This window comes from Abramis brama (assembly GCF_963993115.1).
Source record: "Abramis brama genome assembly, chromosome: 7".
In the NCBI taxonomy this organism is placed as follows: Eukaryota; Metazoa; Chordata; class Actinopteri; order Cypriniformes; family Leuciscidae; genus Abramis; species Abramis brama.
Genome location: NC_139969.1, coordinates 24,380,837 through 24,398,041, shown reverse-complemented (window position 1 = coordinate 24,398,041; position 17,205 = coordinate 24,380,837). Strand labels below are relative to the sequence as shown.

General features: G+C 36.7%; 1 protein-coding gene across 2 annotated transcripts; it reads left to right on the top strand.

Annotated features, from left to right (window-relative positions):
• Positions 1 to 1,621: 1,621 nt before the first annotated feature.
• olfml2bb (olfactomedin-like 2Bb) lies at positions 1,622 to 10,382 on the top strand. 2 transcript variants are annotated; one of them, XM_084120461.1, is made up of 8 exons: positions 1,622 to 2,026; positions 2,326 to 2,589; positions 2,765 to 2,872; positions 4,135 to 4,296; positions 4,725 to 4,914; positions 7,721 to 8,155; positions 8,267 to 8,443; positions 9,477 to 10,382. In XM_084120461.1, exons 1-8 carry the CDS (start codon positions 1,883 to 1,885, stop codon positions 10,073 to 10,075), a joined length of 2,079 nt encoding a protein of 692 aa, XP_083976587.1. In that variant the 5' UTR covers positions 1,622 to 1,882; the 3' UTR covers positions 10,076 to 10,382. The 2 variants fall into 2 exon arrangements, with proteins under 2 accessions (XP_083976587.1, XP_083976588.1); XM_084120462.1 differs by having other exon boundaries at positions 1,771 to 2,026; positions 7,724 to 8,155.
• The last annotated feature ends 6,823 nt before the right edge of the window (positions 10,383 to 17,205 follow it).

Genomic DNA, 17,205 nt, shown 5'->3' with positions numbered 1-17,205 from the left:
CTTTTGTTTGGAGCTGCCAAACTGCAGAAATCTTTTTCTTACAGACACTGACATATGGACATTCCCAGTAATATAAAATGAAACGTAGATCAAGCATTACCAAACACAAAGAGCTATCTGTCAGGCATTTTAGAGTATCCGAGACACCCTAAAATCAATGACACTATCATTGTGCTGATTTAATGTTAGACAGTTATGACAGTATTGGATTGGTATTTGTACATTTGATGCAATCATGTATAAGGAGTTATGACATGCTTTTATCATGGAAGGGTATTTTTTATTTTTTTACAAATTCAACATTTACAATTAAACTACAGTGACCCCAAAAATGTATTTGGAGACTTTTGTTGCATTAGATACATAATATCCAAGTGGCATCTGCACAAAAAAAAAAAAAAAAAATTGCTGGGACTTCTAGTTCTAACCGCTCTCAATGTGATTTGCATCCTAGACGAGGACATAACTGTAGTTAACTGTATGTTTCACAAACCCTCTTGGAAGTACTCTCTTTATTTTGTAATGTTTTTGTCTTTCTGAAGTTTTGAGTTTTTATTCTTAGCTGCTCAAGTAGTAAATACTAACAAATGATGTACTTTCTGGTAAGAATGGTTCTGCTAAGAACATAAATGTAAAATCTGAGGTCTCTGCAAAACTCTGGTAACACTGCTCTAGTCTGGTATAGGGTGAATTAAGGTAATCCAGGACATTTTTTTCCCCCACTTTTGACTTCTGCAATTAACTGTTATGTCAACCCAACTCTTTATACTGTACAAACAATTTACATCTCTTTGAAATTGTCAAAATGTATATACATAACTTTGGTCAAATTCAGGACAGTTCACTTTAGGACAGTCTATATCCCCCTGATTCAAGTGTGTGCATTGTGCAAGAGTGTATGTGAGAATGAGTAAATGAGTGAGAGAGGAAGAGGCAGAGTGATATGGAGGGGAGATTTAAAATAAATAATTAGTTGCATATACTCTTTTATAGTCATTCATTGGATAAGGAGGGATACCTGCGTCTTTTTTGATAGTATCATAAATATATCAAATTGATTTTTGCTTAATATTTTGAACACTTTTTTCATTTTGAAAAATAAACACATTACCCAGAGTTGAAATAACCAAGTAGTTTTATAATAATATTCTCACACAGGTAATTTGCACATTAACATTTTCCCATTTGTTTTGATAACTCGCAGTTCGTCTAAATGGCAGTAGATGGCGTAAACGCTCTACTTCAGATGCAGCTTCATTGGTATTTGGAGAGTTTCTTTCTGTAAATCATGTCTTGCAAAAATAGATAGATGTTTTTTGACTCATAAACAACTGATCAATATATCTAAAACCTCTAGAGAATAATTTCATAATTAAGACATAATTAATGTCCACTGTGAAATGCTTTGGAATACTTTTACCATGAACATGCTATTGGGCATTTTAAATTATTTATATCTGTACTGTTTTTGTTTTTATTTTTGTTTTTGCATTTATTTATTGTAGAGCAGTAAAAAAGTTTGGGTCATTGATCCAATGGCAGGACTCCTCCCTGTCTTCAAACACTGCTTTAGGTTCCTGCCCACTGACTTCTGTTCATACAGCAAACCTTTCAAATATCCATTCATCACTGGCTATCCAACACACTGAAGGTCTTCTTTCTGTCTGTAAAAACCATAAGCATCTGCTTTCACCAAACCAAGGACCCTTTTGACGTCACCAGGGGCACTTTTTACATCTTCATTAATTAATGGACCATTGATGCATAGATTACATGAAGAATAATTGCATTTTTTCTTGGATGAAAAGACAAAGAAAATACTTCACCTTAACATCTTACTAAAATTGCTTTAGCAGCTCTTCTTGTCTGAAGAATTTGTATAATGGAATTATTGTTTTTGATTTTTTGCTGTGGCGCGTTTTGTTTTACACGTGCAAGTGTGACGGAGCAACAGACTGCTGACAATATAGATAACCATGCAACTCTAGAAGATGAAATGGACAATCAAGAAAACATCTTAACACAGGTAATTCTTCTTGGTTATCTACTTTTTTAAAAATCAAATGATTACATGAACATACTGTATGATAGTTAGTGAGTGTATTTTACATTAATAATAATATTATTAACAATAATTGTATTATATTATTAAAGAATTTGCATTACCAATTTATATATACACATAATATATATGTCAAGTCATGTACATAATATTATAATCTATAAAGCACTATTTTAAAATATTTGAAAACTTTAATTAGGGTTAATAATTTTGTTTTATTTATACTTTATAAATAATAATGATTCCATTCTTGACTCTAATAGCTCATTGGGGACTATGATAAGGTGAAGACTCTCTCTGAGGGCTCAGACTGTCGGTGTAAGTGTGTAGTAAGGCCTCTGAGCAGGAGCGCATGCAAGCGCATTGAAGAAGGTCATGCCAAGGCTGAGGACTTCTACACAGTGGAGACAGTCACAGGACCCAGCTGCCAGAAGTGTGCCTGCATCGCCCCTCCGTCCGCCCTGAACCCCTGTGAGGGAGACTTCAGGTTTAAGAAGCTGCAAGACGCCGGGCGGGACGATATCAAGGTAAAGGGAATCATCACAACACTGGTTTTAATAGATGATCCCTAATAATACTGGATACTGGATCAGTTCTAAAACCAGACTTATCCTATTTATTCTGATGACTTGTTTTAATAATAAATGCATATTATAAATAACTTCTATTAACCCTCTAAACTCTTATTTTTTAATGTTTCAGCTTTCAACCATAATGGACCTGCTAGAGGGAGCATTTTATGGGATGGACTTATTAAAGCTTCACTCCGTCACAACAAAACTTCTGGAACGGGTCGATAATATAGAGAAAGTGAGTGAGTTATATATATATAGTACATTACATTTATTACACACTCAATGATAAATCAGTAAATTAATTACTTGCTGTGTGGGCCATAACTAAAAAGTTATTCTTTTTTTATTAGTAAAAAAGTGCTGTGATGGTAAAAGAAAAAAAAGTTAAAGGTCCCGTTCTTCTTGATCCCATGTTTCAAACTTTAGTTAGTGTGTAATGTTGCTGTTAGAGCATAAATAATATCTGTAAAATTACAAAGCTCAAAGTTCAATGCCAAGCGAGATATTTTATTTAACAGAAGTCGCCTACATCGAACGGCCCGTTTGGACTACATCCCTCTACTTCCTTCTTTAATGACGTCACTAGAACCGTTTTTTGACTAACCTCCGCAGTAATGCTCCCTCAACTCTACCGAAATTCGTTTATGTACTTGCGCACTTCTTATAACTTACTGTGTTTACTCAGCTCTTACGGTGATTTTCTGAAGTAAAACTGACGCTTCATCTTTTGTGTGATGTAGCCTACAATAAACTTTATTAAACTCATCAGTATATGTTTGATCATCATTCAGACAGCAGACTTGTAGGCTATTAATAAATAATGGATACATACAAGCAGATGACAAATACGTTATAATAACCGTAATTAAACTACTAAACTATACCTGTTTCATCTCTATACAGCACTCTGAATCTGTAGGCATTATTGTCCGACTCGAAATGAACACAGTTACTGAGAGTTTCTGATATTATCATCATTCCGTGAGTTGAAATTGTCCTGAGAGACTGAGCGCGAGCTCATGAAGCTCCGCCCCCTGGGTCATCCAGCAGCAGCTTATTTGCATTTAAAGGGCACACACTAAAACAGCGCGTTTTTCTGAGCCCCAAAAAATGACAATTTAAACATGCTGTAAAAAATGATCTGTTGGGTATTTTGAGCTGAAACTTCACATACACACTCTGGGGACATCAGAGACTTATTTTACATCTTGTGAAAAGGGACATAATACGGGACCTTTAAGCTTCCTTTACCACATTAGCAGACCAATCCAGTCATGGTTCATTAAGAACAAGAACAGGTTGTCACATTATTTATTTTTAATCATACTGTTCCCTAAAACAACAATGTTGCTTCTGTGCACTATTCAGTATTACCATGGCAACAGAAATCACTGTGTCCTTTCAAATGTTGCCACTGGACAAAGGGGAATTGAGTTCAGGTGGTTTAGGCGGAACTGCCACCCATGGATCTCTATTGTGTTTACATTCTCCCTACAGTCGTTTTCCGGAAACTTGACAAAGGAGAAAATGAGCGTGAAAGGTGAAAAAGCGCAGGGGAAGGGGCCTCGCTCCAACCAGCGGCAAGAGAAGAAGAAGCGTCTCAGTGTGCTGGAGCCCTCGCTGCAGAAGAATGTGGCCGCGGCGTTTGCTCACACCGAGGTACAGATACAGGACGCACTAGCACAATCCATTACAAATGCCTTGATATTTGTCTCACTTCACATAGATGGCAACTGCCAACATATAACTAATACACACTGCAAATGTCATTTATAAAATTCATGCAAAGGGCAAAGCCACCAGTACTAAACCCTGCCCAGTGGAAACAGTGGTTGAATTTACTGTGAGCTTGAAGACATGTCAGTAGAGAAATACTGTAGTCGATTACAGCCATACTACTTTTCCCACAGCATGCTCAAGTCATTAATACACCACAAATTCCCCCATCTCATCCAGGAGATTTATGCAGCCACACAAAAATGGGCGGCTTGGAAAGAGACAATTAATGCTGCTTATTTGATGCAGTGATAATTGCATACATTTGTGAAGATAATAATTTAACTGGCAATTTGACTGTTCCTGAGCAGAGGAAATATGAGGAGAAGTTTGTTGGGAATCAGGGCCCCAGCAAGCCTGTGCTGAAGAGAAGCAACTCTGGGGATCAGGAGGAGCCACATAAACCTGCGAAGACCAAAGCAGGTCCCAATGACATGACCATCAAAAGCATGACCTTCTACAAAGCCAACACGATGGAGGATAGTGAGGGGGAAGAGCACAGTGAGTGTCCAACATCTCATTTTACTGAATTTTTTACTTTATTATATCCATTTTAAAAATGTATGTTGTTACACTTGGACCTCAAGTTGCAGCTCCTGTGTTTATCAAAAATATTAACAACTGAGGAAAAAAACTAAGAAGGAACAACAAGAAGTTATTGTGTTTCAACAAGAAGCTAAATGAAAGTTCAACACTGATAATCACTCATTAGCATTACATAGTGGCCACCCACATTATTTTAACAGCAACCTTGTTTCCAGAAGTACTACTTTCCCTATTTATTTTATCCATAGGGTTTTCAAAAAACACTTCAGTAATGAGTTCTAAACCATGAACTAATCCAACCAGTTTTGAAATGAATCACAACATTACAAAATTCAATGTAAAACAAAAAGGTATATGAAAATCTGTGTACTTAATGTCTTCTATGAGGCAATGAACTACTGCAAATGATGTAATCAAATTAAAACAATATACAACTATTAATTTATAGCAAAATGTAAGTTTAAAATCAATATATGTAAAATTTATTGCAAAATATTTATGCATATAAATAAACTACCATTCGAAAGTTTGAGGTCACTGTTTATACGTCTCTTTATGCTCAGCAGGGCTGCATTTATTTGATTAAAAATACAGTAAAACAGTAATATTGTGAAACATTATTACAATTAAAATGTTTTCTATTTTAGTATATTTTAAAATCTTCAGTGTCACATGATCCTTCAGAAATCATACTTAGATGCTGATTTGGTACTGGTTTTAATAGATGATCCCTAATAATACTGGATACTGGATCAGTTTTAAAAACCAGACTTATCCTATTTCTATGTATGTGACTATTTTTGTAGTCACGTTTTTTGGGCTATATTGCACCAGACGGTCTCTCAACCGCATGCTTAGAGACAAATTTACATTATAAAGCTCATTTTGAGGAAAATTGGGTTGTAGCTCGTTGTCTACGTTACTATGATTGTAAATAGGTGTCATTTGTGTGTTAACAACGTTTAGCTCACGAATATTGATCCGGGAATTTGAATCTGTGAATATATTGCCAGCTTTACTGAACTCCTAAGCACTCACTGGCCGCATTTCTTTACATTTGAGTCCAAGTTCAAACACTATGAAACTCTTCATTGTTAACGTACGGAGCTGTCTGAAACACTGCCAGCGGGACATTAAACAGGAAGTGTCTGTCCGAGCTCACAACCGTTTTTGCGCGGGAACGCAAATATCTTTGTGAGGGAACGCAAAGGTTTTGCGCGGGAACGCAAATATCTTTGTGAGGGAACACAAAAGATTTGCGAGGGAACGCAAAAGATTTTTACAAAAAATCTCCCATCCCAAATTTTTCCCACCACCACATCCCTTAAAGGGGTCATTGGATGCCCATTTTCCACAAGTTGGTATGATTCTTTAGGGTCTTCATGTAAAGTTTGTAACTTACTTTGGTTAAAATTCCTCAATGGTTGTATAAAACAACACCCTTTTTACCTCCTCAAAAACAGCTTTGTTCACAGCGACCTGTTTCAGTGCATGTCTCTTTAAATGATAATGAACAACTGCTCACCCCACCCCTCTCTTCCATGGTGGGTGTGGACACAAGACACGTAAAGTGATGCCTTGGGAGACAGTATACAAATGGCTAAGATCGAAATATGCTAATACGGGACAGGCCGTCAGTGGTCGTGGGCGGAGCAAGAGCAATATGGCATCATATTGCTCAGAAAATCCAAACGGCTTGATTATTGAGAGTGTTTAGGCTTTTTGAGGAATTAAAAAAAAGGAGTGAATGGATTTTTTTCATTCTATGGTGGTGTGTCCACACACTGCAAAGACACATTTACATGCAAACACCATATAAAAGTGAATTTTGCATCTGATGACACCTTTAAGGGGCTCTGTAAAATGTGATGGTGGAGAGAGACTTTTTCTCCATGAGCTTGGGCAAGACACATGCTGTAAGACCAGTGCTTCATTTGAGCCGGATCCTGTTTCGGAAAATGTCAGATTTGGTATTTTTGCATTCCGGCATTTGTTTTTAAACGATCCAGCATTAACAAGTGCATTACATGGTGATGTGAGAGACAGAGTCAGCGTTGGATTATGCAGATGTATTTGGAGGTTATCTTTTGCTATTGGCCCGTAGCATATATATTTTTGACCAATCAGCTTTTTTTAAGTTCAAAATCACTCTCATTGGTTGGTGCATACTGCTTATTGTTTTGTGCGCAGTAAAGTGTACATTTTGGAGAGTGTGTATATACCTGACAAATTATTCTAATAAAAATAATTAAATATCGCCAAAATGTCAAAAAGACAGTCAAGCATATTTTCATTTTCCAAATCCATGAGTAAAGCTGATGGTGTTTCGGATCAAAAGAGATCCCGAAGATGGAACTGCTAATACTAATCAGGATAGTGGGCAACACACGCAACGGGAGTTAGATAAGTCATATTCAGAAATCGATGTAATGAAAGGCAAAAGAATATCACAGATCAACGGAATAATATTTGGTCTCAACAGCACTATACACATGTAATTAGGGCCATGCAGAAAGATATGATGCTCTTATAGTTGTGAGATCACCATTTATTGACACATTCCAGGAAAACTTGTATGGTCTTGTACTACTTGTAAGTTGTATGCATGGTCAGTGTCGGTCACAGAGCCTTTTCATTGCTGTTTTTGATCTGGCAATTATTCATTTACAAATTTGGCACTGTGTAAGACCCATTATTTTCAGACTACAGGTGAAATTTTACAAACAAGTTCAATTTAAGCATTTTATGTTTCTTCTCTCAGTAGTTGCCACAGCAGCACACGAGGTTGTAAGTGGCGATGGCTCTGTGGATTTAATAATTGAGGACCAGCTCCATAAGCAAGAGGCATCTGCATCTGTGACAAGACCTGGAACTCCTGCAGCAGTGACCCAGACACCCTTAATGAAGCTCGACCCTTCTGCTGCAGACATGCCAAATGTGACAAAGCAAACTAAAGGAGAGACTATAAAAGCCAAGAAGTCAGGCACAATTACAACAGCAAGGGCAATCCTGCCAACCTCAGTGACTTTAACTACCACAACGACACCAAGCACTAATACAACAGGCATTGCAACTCCTCTTGCAGTGCCAAAACAGCTGGCCAGTGTTACAGCACCCACAAAGAAGTCCAAACTTAGCTGGGATGAAGCTACGACTCAGACAAACACAAAACCCCCAAAGAAGACCAAAGAACAAGGTAAGCTTGAATCTAGAGCCCGCTTTGATGATTATTAACTAAAAGAGTTTAAAGGGGCTGTATGATCTGTGATATATAGATTCTTCCCATCTTTTTTTTTATTGTTGACAGGGATCTGCAAGGACACATTAGCAAGCATTGCCGATCCTGTTACACACAACACATATGGCAAAAATGAAGGTGCCTGGATGAGAGACCCAAAAGGCAATGGAAAAGTCATTTATGTGACCGACTACTACTATGGGAACCAGCTTCTGGAATTCCGTGATATGGACACCTTTAAACAAGGTACATCTGACTTTAAAATAGTCATTTGAAGCATACTGTACTGTATATTTTTAACTTGGGGTCTGCAAAGGGAGGCTAAGGGGGTCTACAGTGTAAATAAAATAAAAAAAAGTTTATTTTTATCAAATTGTATATTCTTACAGTTTGATTGGAACTGGACTGGTTGGAACCATAACTGTACAAAATAATAACAAATCTGCATATAAGCCTACACTACTATTTAAAAGCTTTAGGTTAGAGGTTAAAGGAATGAATACTATTATTCAGAAAGGACTTATTCAGTTGATCAGAAGTGACATTTATAATCTTACATAAAAAATCTGTTTTTGAAAAAACACGGTTCTTTTGAACTTTCTATTCATCAAAGGGTCCTGACAAAAAGTATCACGGTTTCCACAATAAAAATATTAAGCAGTTTTCAACATTGATGATAATTAGAAATGTTTCTTGAGCACCAAATCAGCATATTAGAATGAATTTATGAATACATGACATTTTAAAATATATTAAAATATAAAACAGTTATTTAAAATTGTAATAATATTAATAAAATATTGCTGTTTTTAATGTATTTTTGTCAAATAATTGCAGCCTTGGTGAGCATAAGAGACTTCTTTCAAAAAAATTAAAAATATCGTACTCACCCTTATTTAGATTTTTTAGATTGAAACTTTTTCTCTTCACATTTATACATAGTAATACAGTAAACGTAATATATAAAGTAATATAACATAACTTTAGTGGTATTACAAAAAATGTATGGTAAAAGTACAAAACACAAAGTACATCTTACAGATAATATCTTAATCATTTCAGCTACAGTAGTACAGTTACAATATTATAAAAAGCCAATTATTCAATTTTGAAGACAGCAAATCATACTTTCTTTTCTCACATAGCATAAATGATTCTTAATCTTTATACATGCAAATATACAGTTGCCTTTATATTTTAGGAAGGGGGTCCCTTGCAACAGGATCATGATCGACCCCTGCAAGATATATGACATTTCTTTCTCTTCTTTTTCTCACAGGGCAGTTCAGCAACTCCTACAAACTCCCTTATAACTGGATTGGCACCGGCCATGTCGTCTACGGTGGCTCTTTCTTCTACAATAGAGCTTTTTCTCGTGATATAATCAGGTTTGATCTTCGTCTCCGGTACGTAGCAGCCTGGACCACCCTTCATGATGCAGTATTAGAGGAGGAGGAGGCCCCCTGGGGTTGGGCAGGACATTCAGACGTTAACTTTAGTGTGGACGAGAGCGGGTTATGGTTAGTGTACCCAGCTCTGGACGAAGAGGGATTTCACCAGGAAGTGATCATCCTAAGCAAGCTTCAACCCTCTGACTTACAGAAAGTGAAGAGCTGGAGGACGGGCCTGAGGAGGAACTACTATGGAAACTGCTTCGTCATCTGCGGCGTTCTGTACGCCATTGACAGTTTCGAGCGCACGCATGCCAATATTTCCTACGCGTTCGATACGCACACACACACCCAGATGATTCCCCGTCTCCCTTTTATAAACAGCTACAGCTACACCACACAAATCGACTACAACCCTAAGGAACGCATGCTTTATGCATGGGACAACGGCCATCAAGTGACCTACAATGTAATATTTGCTTATTAACGGTAATTTAACACTTTATTAAGGTACTGCGTGCAGCACTTTCTGTATAAAATAGTAAAATGATTGTGTCTTAAGTGGGTTGTAGATCAGTCTACATGACAAATATTTTTATGAATATTTCATCATTTCTTATTTTTTTGTCTGTTGCATGTCTTTTGTATTTGCTTTTCAAAGGATGTTTCTTATTTTTAAAGGGGCACAAAAATATTATTGAGCTATTCGTGACAAGGTTCTCACTGCTTTCTTGAAGTGTACATGTATGTTGTATATAATGTAATTTAAAATAAACTTTATAGCAAGCTCTTCTAAATTTGTGAAGTGTCATTACCTCAGACTAAAGTTATTTTAAGGTCAACATGAAACGTCATTCTCAAACAACCCATTAAACTTCCATAATATGGTGTATTTTTGAGTGAAACACTTAATGAGACAAAAAAAAAATCCATCTGAAATTGATTGGATCATCAAAGAAGGTTTCTGTTTAGCAGGTGGCTGAAAAGAAGGAGATATTCCAATTTGATGAAAGAATATGACAAACATTTTTCTCTTTGAATGACAAGCACTGAGTAATTTTGCACTAAAAGACTAGGAATGTGCATTAAAACAGATTTTGATTTCACATTGATCTCAAGGATTGACTGATACTACTTTAGTATAGGCTACATCTGTTATCAGCATGCTCTTATGAAATCTTTTCCTTGCCTCTTTCCTCTGAGAAATTCCTAGAAAAACCAGTTGAGAAAGAGGCTAAACAGCACCTTGTGGAATTGTTAAATATCACCATTACAAATCACTAGTGTTGGCACGCTACCAAAATTCAGCCGCTACCAATACCAGTACGTCACAGTTCTCTGTACGGATTTCGGTACCATAGCAAAAATATTGGAACTACTTAGCCTAGTTTTATCTTACAATTTTAAAATAAATTAAATGTGTTAATTAAAAATGCTAATAGTTATTAGTTCTAAATAACACTACAAAACAGCTCACACTGAACTTTGTGGCATTTTTATTTTAAAACATTTGACCGGCCATTGCATTTTGCACTAAATAGACATGTCAGTGATTGGCTAAAAAGCTCAATGCTTCAAAAAATGTGGGAATATTTTTGGTATATATGCAAGCAAACAAACATTCATTCATTCATTCATTCATTGATTTATTCATTCATTCATTCATTCATTCATTCATTCATTTATTTATTTATTTGCTGGTCTCTTTTTATTCCTTTAAACATTTAAGTCCCTCAGCTCATGTATGATAAATCAAAGGGAGATCTGTGATGTGAATATCAGTTATAATAGAAGGCTATTAATAGTTATAATACTATGCAGACTCATTGAAAACTTTGGTCTCAATGAAAACATCATGCTCAGTGTTTCTCTTTATAAAACATGTGCAATCAGTTTCCTTTTTGGAAACCTTCCTGTGAAAGTTAAAGCTGCTCCATTAATGTCAGTCTGGTTTGAGAATATGTCTTTCTGAGTGAAAAAGACAAAACTCACTCAATACCTGACAGCGTTTGAGTGTTAGACAAGCTGAAGTGACAGCTAGGGTGACCACCATCAAACAAACCAAATGTGGGACGATAATAAGTTTGTGTGGGACAATGTGGGACATGTTACCAACACTAAAACATAACCTGAAACTGTTATATAATGTTTATCTAACTTAATAAAAACATTTGTATTCTGCCTTTCAGCTGATAAAAATTCTTTGTTCTTTAGTTCCTTCCAGAAAACACCATTACATCACAATGTAACATGACATGTCTTTATTTGACATGTCATTTACATTCAACATCACTGAGCCAAAAGGCAGCAGGCATCATGCAGATAACTATTTTTGAAACAGTTCTGACCAAGTCCAACTAAAATCCAACAAAATAAATAATGAACAAATAAAATATAAAACAACATGAAATTAGATCATTGACAGTCTTATAGCCCAGTGGTTCCCAACCCTGCTCTTGGAGTACCCCCAACACTGCACGTTTTCTTTGTCTCCCTAATCAAACACACCTGATTCAGCTCATCAGCTCATTATCACATGGGTTAATGAGCTGATGAGTTGAATAAGGTGTGTTTGATTAGGGAGACAAAGAAAACGTGCAGTGTTGGGGGTACTCCAGGAGCAGGGTTGGGAACCACTGTTATAGCCTACCGTATATTAAGAATATATTAAACCAAAAACGTTCATATTTTTTTAGAAAGGATGTGATTTAAAACAACCACAGCAGGCAACAAGTTGATCAGTCCTGTTAAATTTAAATTTACCGAATTATCCATTTGTTTTCTGACAGTGAACACATGGAACGAATCACCGCTCCACATTTTGATTGACAGCCGTCACTCACAACCTACTAGTGACCGTGTTTACTCCTTTCCTTTCAACCATTGGATAGGATTTAAAAAACGTCTGTTGTATTTGTACTTCTGACGAAGCGCTGTTAAATATAGGTGAAAAACTATGCCGCAAAAAGAATAAATAAAAGGCTTTCTTAAAAATGCAAAACAACGCATGCACGTTTTCTTCATATGATAATTAAAAACCAACAGACTGATGAAAATGCGGGACATTTTCTCAATATGCGACGGGCGGGACAAGGGGTGAAAATGCTGTGCGGTACAACGCAAAACGGGATGGGGGGTCACCCTACAGCACTGATATGCCATTGACACTCACTCCACATATGACAACTGAAAGACAAGAAACACAAATGCCCCTAGTGGTTTAAATGGTCTTAAAGCATTATGAGAATTGGCTGTCCAGCAGGGCTGTGGGGAATCATTCAGACAACTACATATTAACAGGGCCCTGAATGGCGGCCACATCTGCAGAACTTTGGAGAAGTGGGATTTGAAACCCCAGAGGTCTCCACAGAGCCTTTACTTTGGCCAGGCCCACCGTCTGTCTGTGTCACGCTATACTCCAATGAGTTCATATGTTCACTCTCTCCAATGTCAGCCAACGCAGTCATTCATTCATGCTTTAACGTTGATGACGAGGTTCCCTGCTCTTATTCTTTTGAGTTAGTTAATATTGGTCTGACTTCATTCAGCTGGTTCAGGCTTTCGGTTGGATAACTCGGAAATTCTTTTACCATAAATCCCAGACACAAGACTTACATCAACCAAAGTCCAAAATTAACACTCATCAAGTGCCAAATAAGAGTAAAAATTGGCTTTCCTAAGTGAAGAAAACAGAGTTACCCGCCAGTTGGCCAGAACTTCACCATTATGTGCTTTACCCTGTTAACTGTCAGTGTCCTGGTATAGTGGGAGACTTGGTGCGCTGTTTTATTGCTTTTTTTCCTTATCACATATAATTAGGTCATTTGAAAATCATTTGAAACACTAAAAATTCATCCTGTGAAAGCCCTTTTGAACACTGGACATTGCGGTACCATGGAAACTGTCCTTAAAATCCATCAACTTTCCATATCCCATCAACTTTTGGATACATTTTCTAGCAGTTTGAGAGTCCAAATTCTTTCGTAAAATACATATTTTGTTTAAAATCTAAAATCAAAAATAGTTCCCTAAAACTTAAAATTACTATTTTAACTAAAACTATTTTTACACTTTCAGTGCCATTACTGCAATAACTGAGTGTTGTCTTTAAAAAGATCTGTATTCCAAAGCATTCATGAACTACAAACATTTAGGATCAATGCTCTATGACAGGCTGTTAACAAGTCATAGCCTACTGGAGAAATGATAATCGGATCCTTACTAATGTAAGTGGCATTGTGTGATTAAAGAAATCATCAGTGACTGTCATGACCTATGCATCTTTAGGCTTTTTCCTCATTTTAATATATAATATTAAAGGTTTATGCGACTTAAATGAATTGAATAGGCTTTTTGCTTTGTATATCTCAAGAAAAAGTAGAGGAAAAAACAAGCTGAAAGACAGAGAGAGGTGAACATATTGAGAAGCTCCCCAGAGAGCTGACCCTTATCATATGAGAGGATGGTGAGGGGATGTTGTTGTCATGCATTGAGCCGGAGTGAGAAATGCTCCCGCTGGGCGTATCTAAGCCCATCATACATGCTTCCTCTTAAAAAGACATGTCTTCACAGTAATGGGGACCACTGAACTTGCCTGGGTAATCCTCTGGAGCAAACAAAACACACAATAACAGGACAAAGACAGTAACCCACAGGTCAATATCAGCTATAATTCTCTAACACACTTCAAATGAACTCCAAACGAATGAGGTTAAAAATGTCATGCAGAAAAACAAGGTAAGATGAGAGAGGGGAGGTCATAAATTCCGCCATATTGTCAAGAACTTCTGGAAATACTTTTGGGGTTTTGACTGGTTAGGACTGTGGGCCTCTTCAAACTCAAACTTACCATGTGGTTTTCATGGACCACTAATAGTTTTAGGATTACAAAAAGTGTCTTTATAGACTGTGTGAAATGGCTTTACAATGTTCTTTCCTGTGTTGATGCATTTCCAATTGAAATAGGATGACAGGGCAGGACATACTGTATCAAATGGGCTTGTTTTATTTAACCCTGTAAAGCCTGACATTAAATAATAAGTGAAAAATCACATTTTTTGAAATGGAATAGTTTACGTGTTGGTTTATGGAACATTTAGACAAAATATAAAAAGACCTTTTAGAAAAGTTTGCATATGTGTTTCTTCTTGTGTCATACTGAAACAGGCTTTTATGGCTCATAAAATAGTGAGTTTCGAGCTCATACTCGAGGAGTAAAAAAAATACCTCGCCCAAACCGAGCAAAATCTGCAATTTGGTGCAGTTGCTGATATATGGCCAAAACGTAAAAGGATATTCTGATAGCTTATCATACAAATAAATGAGGACTTTATGACTGCATAGCCGATTATTTACATCAAATGCTTATAATTATCAGTCATCACTCCCAATAATATGTCTTAGGAAGATGAAATTTAAATGCTTACAATTCTGATCAAAGCTCTGTATTGTGGAGGGCAATACAATGATGATTGAGAGATGTACATATAAACACTCCTCAAAAGCCTGGTGTATCATATCTGATAACATGATTTTTCTTTAAAAAAAAAATAAAAAATTATGTATGGAGTAAACCTAAGATGCTTCAGTCCAGTATGTACTCATCTTGAAATATTACTATCAATAAAAAAGTAAAAAATCCGTAAAGATTTCACAGCAAAAAAGCCACAGCCATGGACCATGATCTGGCACTTGCTATTGCTAATGGCAGGTAATATTAGGGAAAGGGACATTATCCTTCTGGAGAGCAGTTACCAAAGACATTTAGCACATGTCACAAGACTTGGGAGAAACTCTGAGCAAATTACACTCAGCCATTATGGAAAACAGGGTCACACTGGCTGGATGTATTTTCACAAATGCTCTCCAACAAAGCCTTTAGGTCCAGCTTTTCTTTCCCACAGCAGCTGGGTTATTACCAAGCCAATGCGGTTCCAGTCTGTGCTTTCTATCACGGCGTCTGTTGTGTATGTATGTGTATGTGCTCTGGCCATTCAATCAGCCAGTGAAGGTTCTGGGAGCAGAGCTTCTTTTCTTTAGCTTTGACCCAAGAGGAACTGTATCTTGTCTCCCAATACTCTGACTCATAGATAAAACAACTGGTCATCCAGACCTGGACAAGTTTATTCTGTTTAGGCTTTGGTGCCATCGTGTTTACACTTTGTAGAAACATCAATCTACAAATGGTTTACTTAGTTGCCAGTCCAAAGTCAGCATGAAACAGACGTTTCTTCCCTATTGTGACGTATATACCAGAGTGAAACGTCTTCTCAAATAAGAAATAATAGGGGGGATCTTGATTTTGTCCATCAGGAATTGATTGAATGGTTGTGGTTTGCAATTGCTGTGATCTCATTTGAGTGACAGGTTGTCCCGCCCTTGTGCCAGTAAACACATCATCAGAGAAGAGATGAGGGGAAGTCATTTTCATTAAAGATTACAAGGGAACATAGTTTTTTTTTTTTGATAAATTTGCATTGATAAATCTTTTACAATAAACACTGCTATTCCATAAAAATAAAAAAAAAATCCATTTTGATTTCATGGTGACTTTAAGATGTAACTGTATGTTGCATAAGAAGTCAAGAGCATGAAAGAAAACACAAGTATCCACACACATCAGAGAGGAACTGCCACTCCTGGAGACTTAAAAAGCCCAGAGACAGAAATCAAGCATGGTGCTTTTCTCTCTCAAGTTCCCATGAGCCCCATTCTGGCATATCATCAGAAACACATTTGTCTGCTCATCTAGTAGTCATCGGCTTGAAATAATGCTGAAAATCGGGTCTGAAACTTCAGAGGAGCTGTCTGAATAGGGCTAATTGTGGGAGTGTTATCCCTGCATGGCATTAGGACTCCTTTCACAGTGAGACTCAATGCTGATTTATCAGATTAGCATCAAGAGAATGCTTTTACCAAACCTCATCGGACTGTTTATGCAGCCATCAAACACATGGCATTCCTGGAGACCTTTCAGAGGAGAACTCGACACGCTGTATCTGTATTAGATCAGGCATTACAGATCATTCTTTGAAGTGAACACAATTATGCTCATTTGGGCTGAAAGGAAGGCATGCTTTTACCAGCACTAAGCACTGCAGGTTAAAAGCCACACAAAAAAGCTAGCCAAAAAGTTTTATTTTCCTTTTCAAACCTTGGTTTTTAACTGTGAACTTCGTTGTGAAATTTTAGAACATTTCTAAAATTTTAGACATATTTCAGGAATTTTATTTTATTTTAAAAAAATCAGATATTGCACCCTAAAAAAAAAAGTCTTCATATTGTTATGACAACACATCTTCTGAGATTAGTGTGTCTAACTCAATAATCATTAAATATTACATCAATTGTACCCAATTCTGACCCTTAGAATTAAAAGGCCCGTTTTGGCAGGGGGTATATGCCCAGTATAGTTTTTAACTCCCCATCCTTCACCAACAGCCTCTTCATAGGCTGTGCATTGTCTGTATTACATTGTGACAAGATAACAAAGCAATCCATTCCTAAACATTCAGTTCAATGTCAATGAGCATATACTCTGTATATTTTTGAAAAGAAACTTTAGTCTCTTGTTTCCACACACTCTTCTGTACCTTCCAACACAATACACCCAACAAT

Excerpts from the sequence above, each read along its gene's own strand:
- olfml2bb (XM_084120461.1), top strand. The coding sequence starts at position 1,883 with ATGGAATTATTGTTTTTGATTTTTTGCTGTGGCGCGTTTTGTTTTACA. Across the intron at positions 2,873-4,134 it reads GGGTCGATAATATAGAGAAA|TCGTTTTCCGGAAACTTGAC; the intron begins GTGAGTGAGTTA and ends TTCTCCCTACAG. Across the intron at positions 4,915-7,720 it reads TAGTGAGGGGGAAGAGCACA|TAGTTGCCACAGCAGCACAC; the intron begins GTGAGTGTCCAA and ends TTCTTCTCTCAG.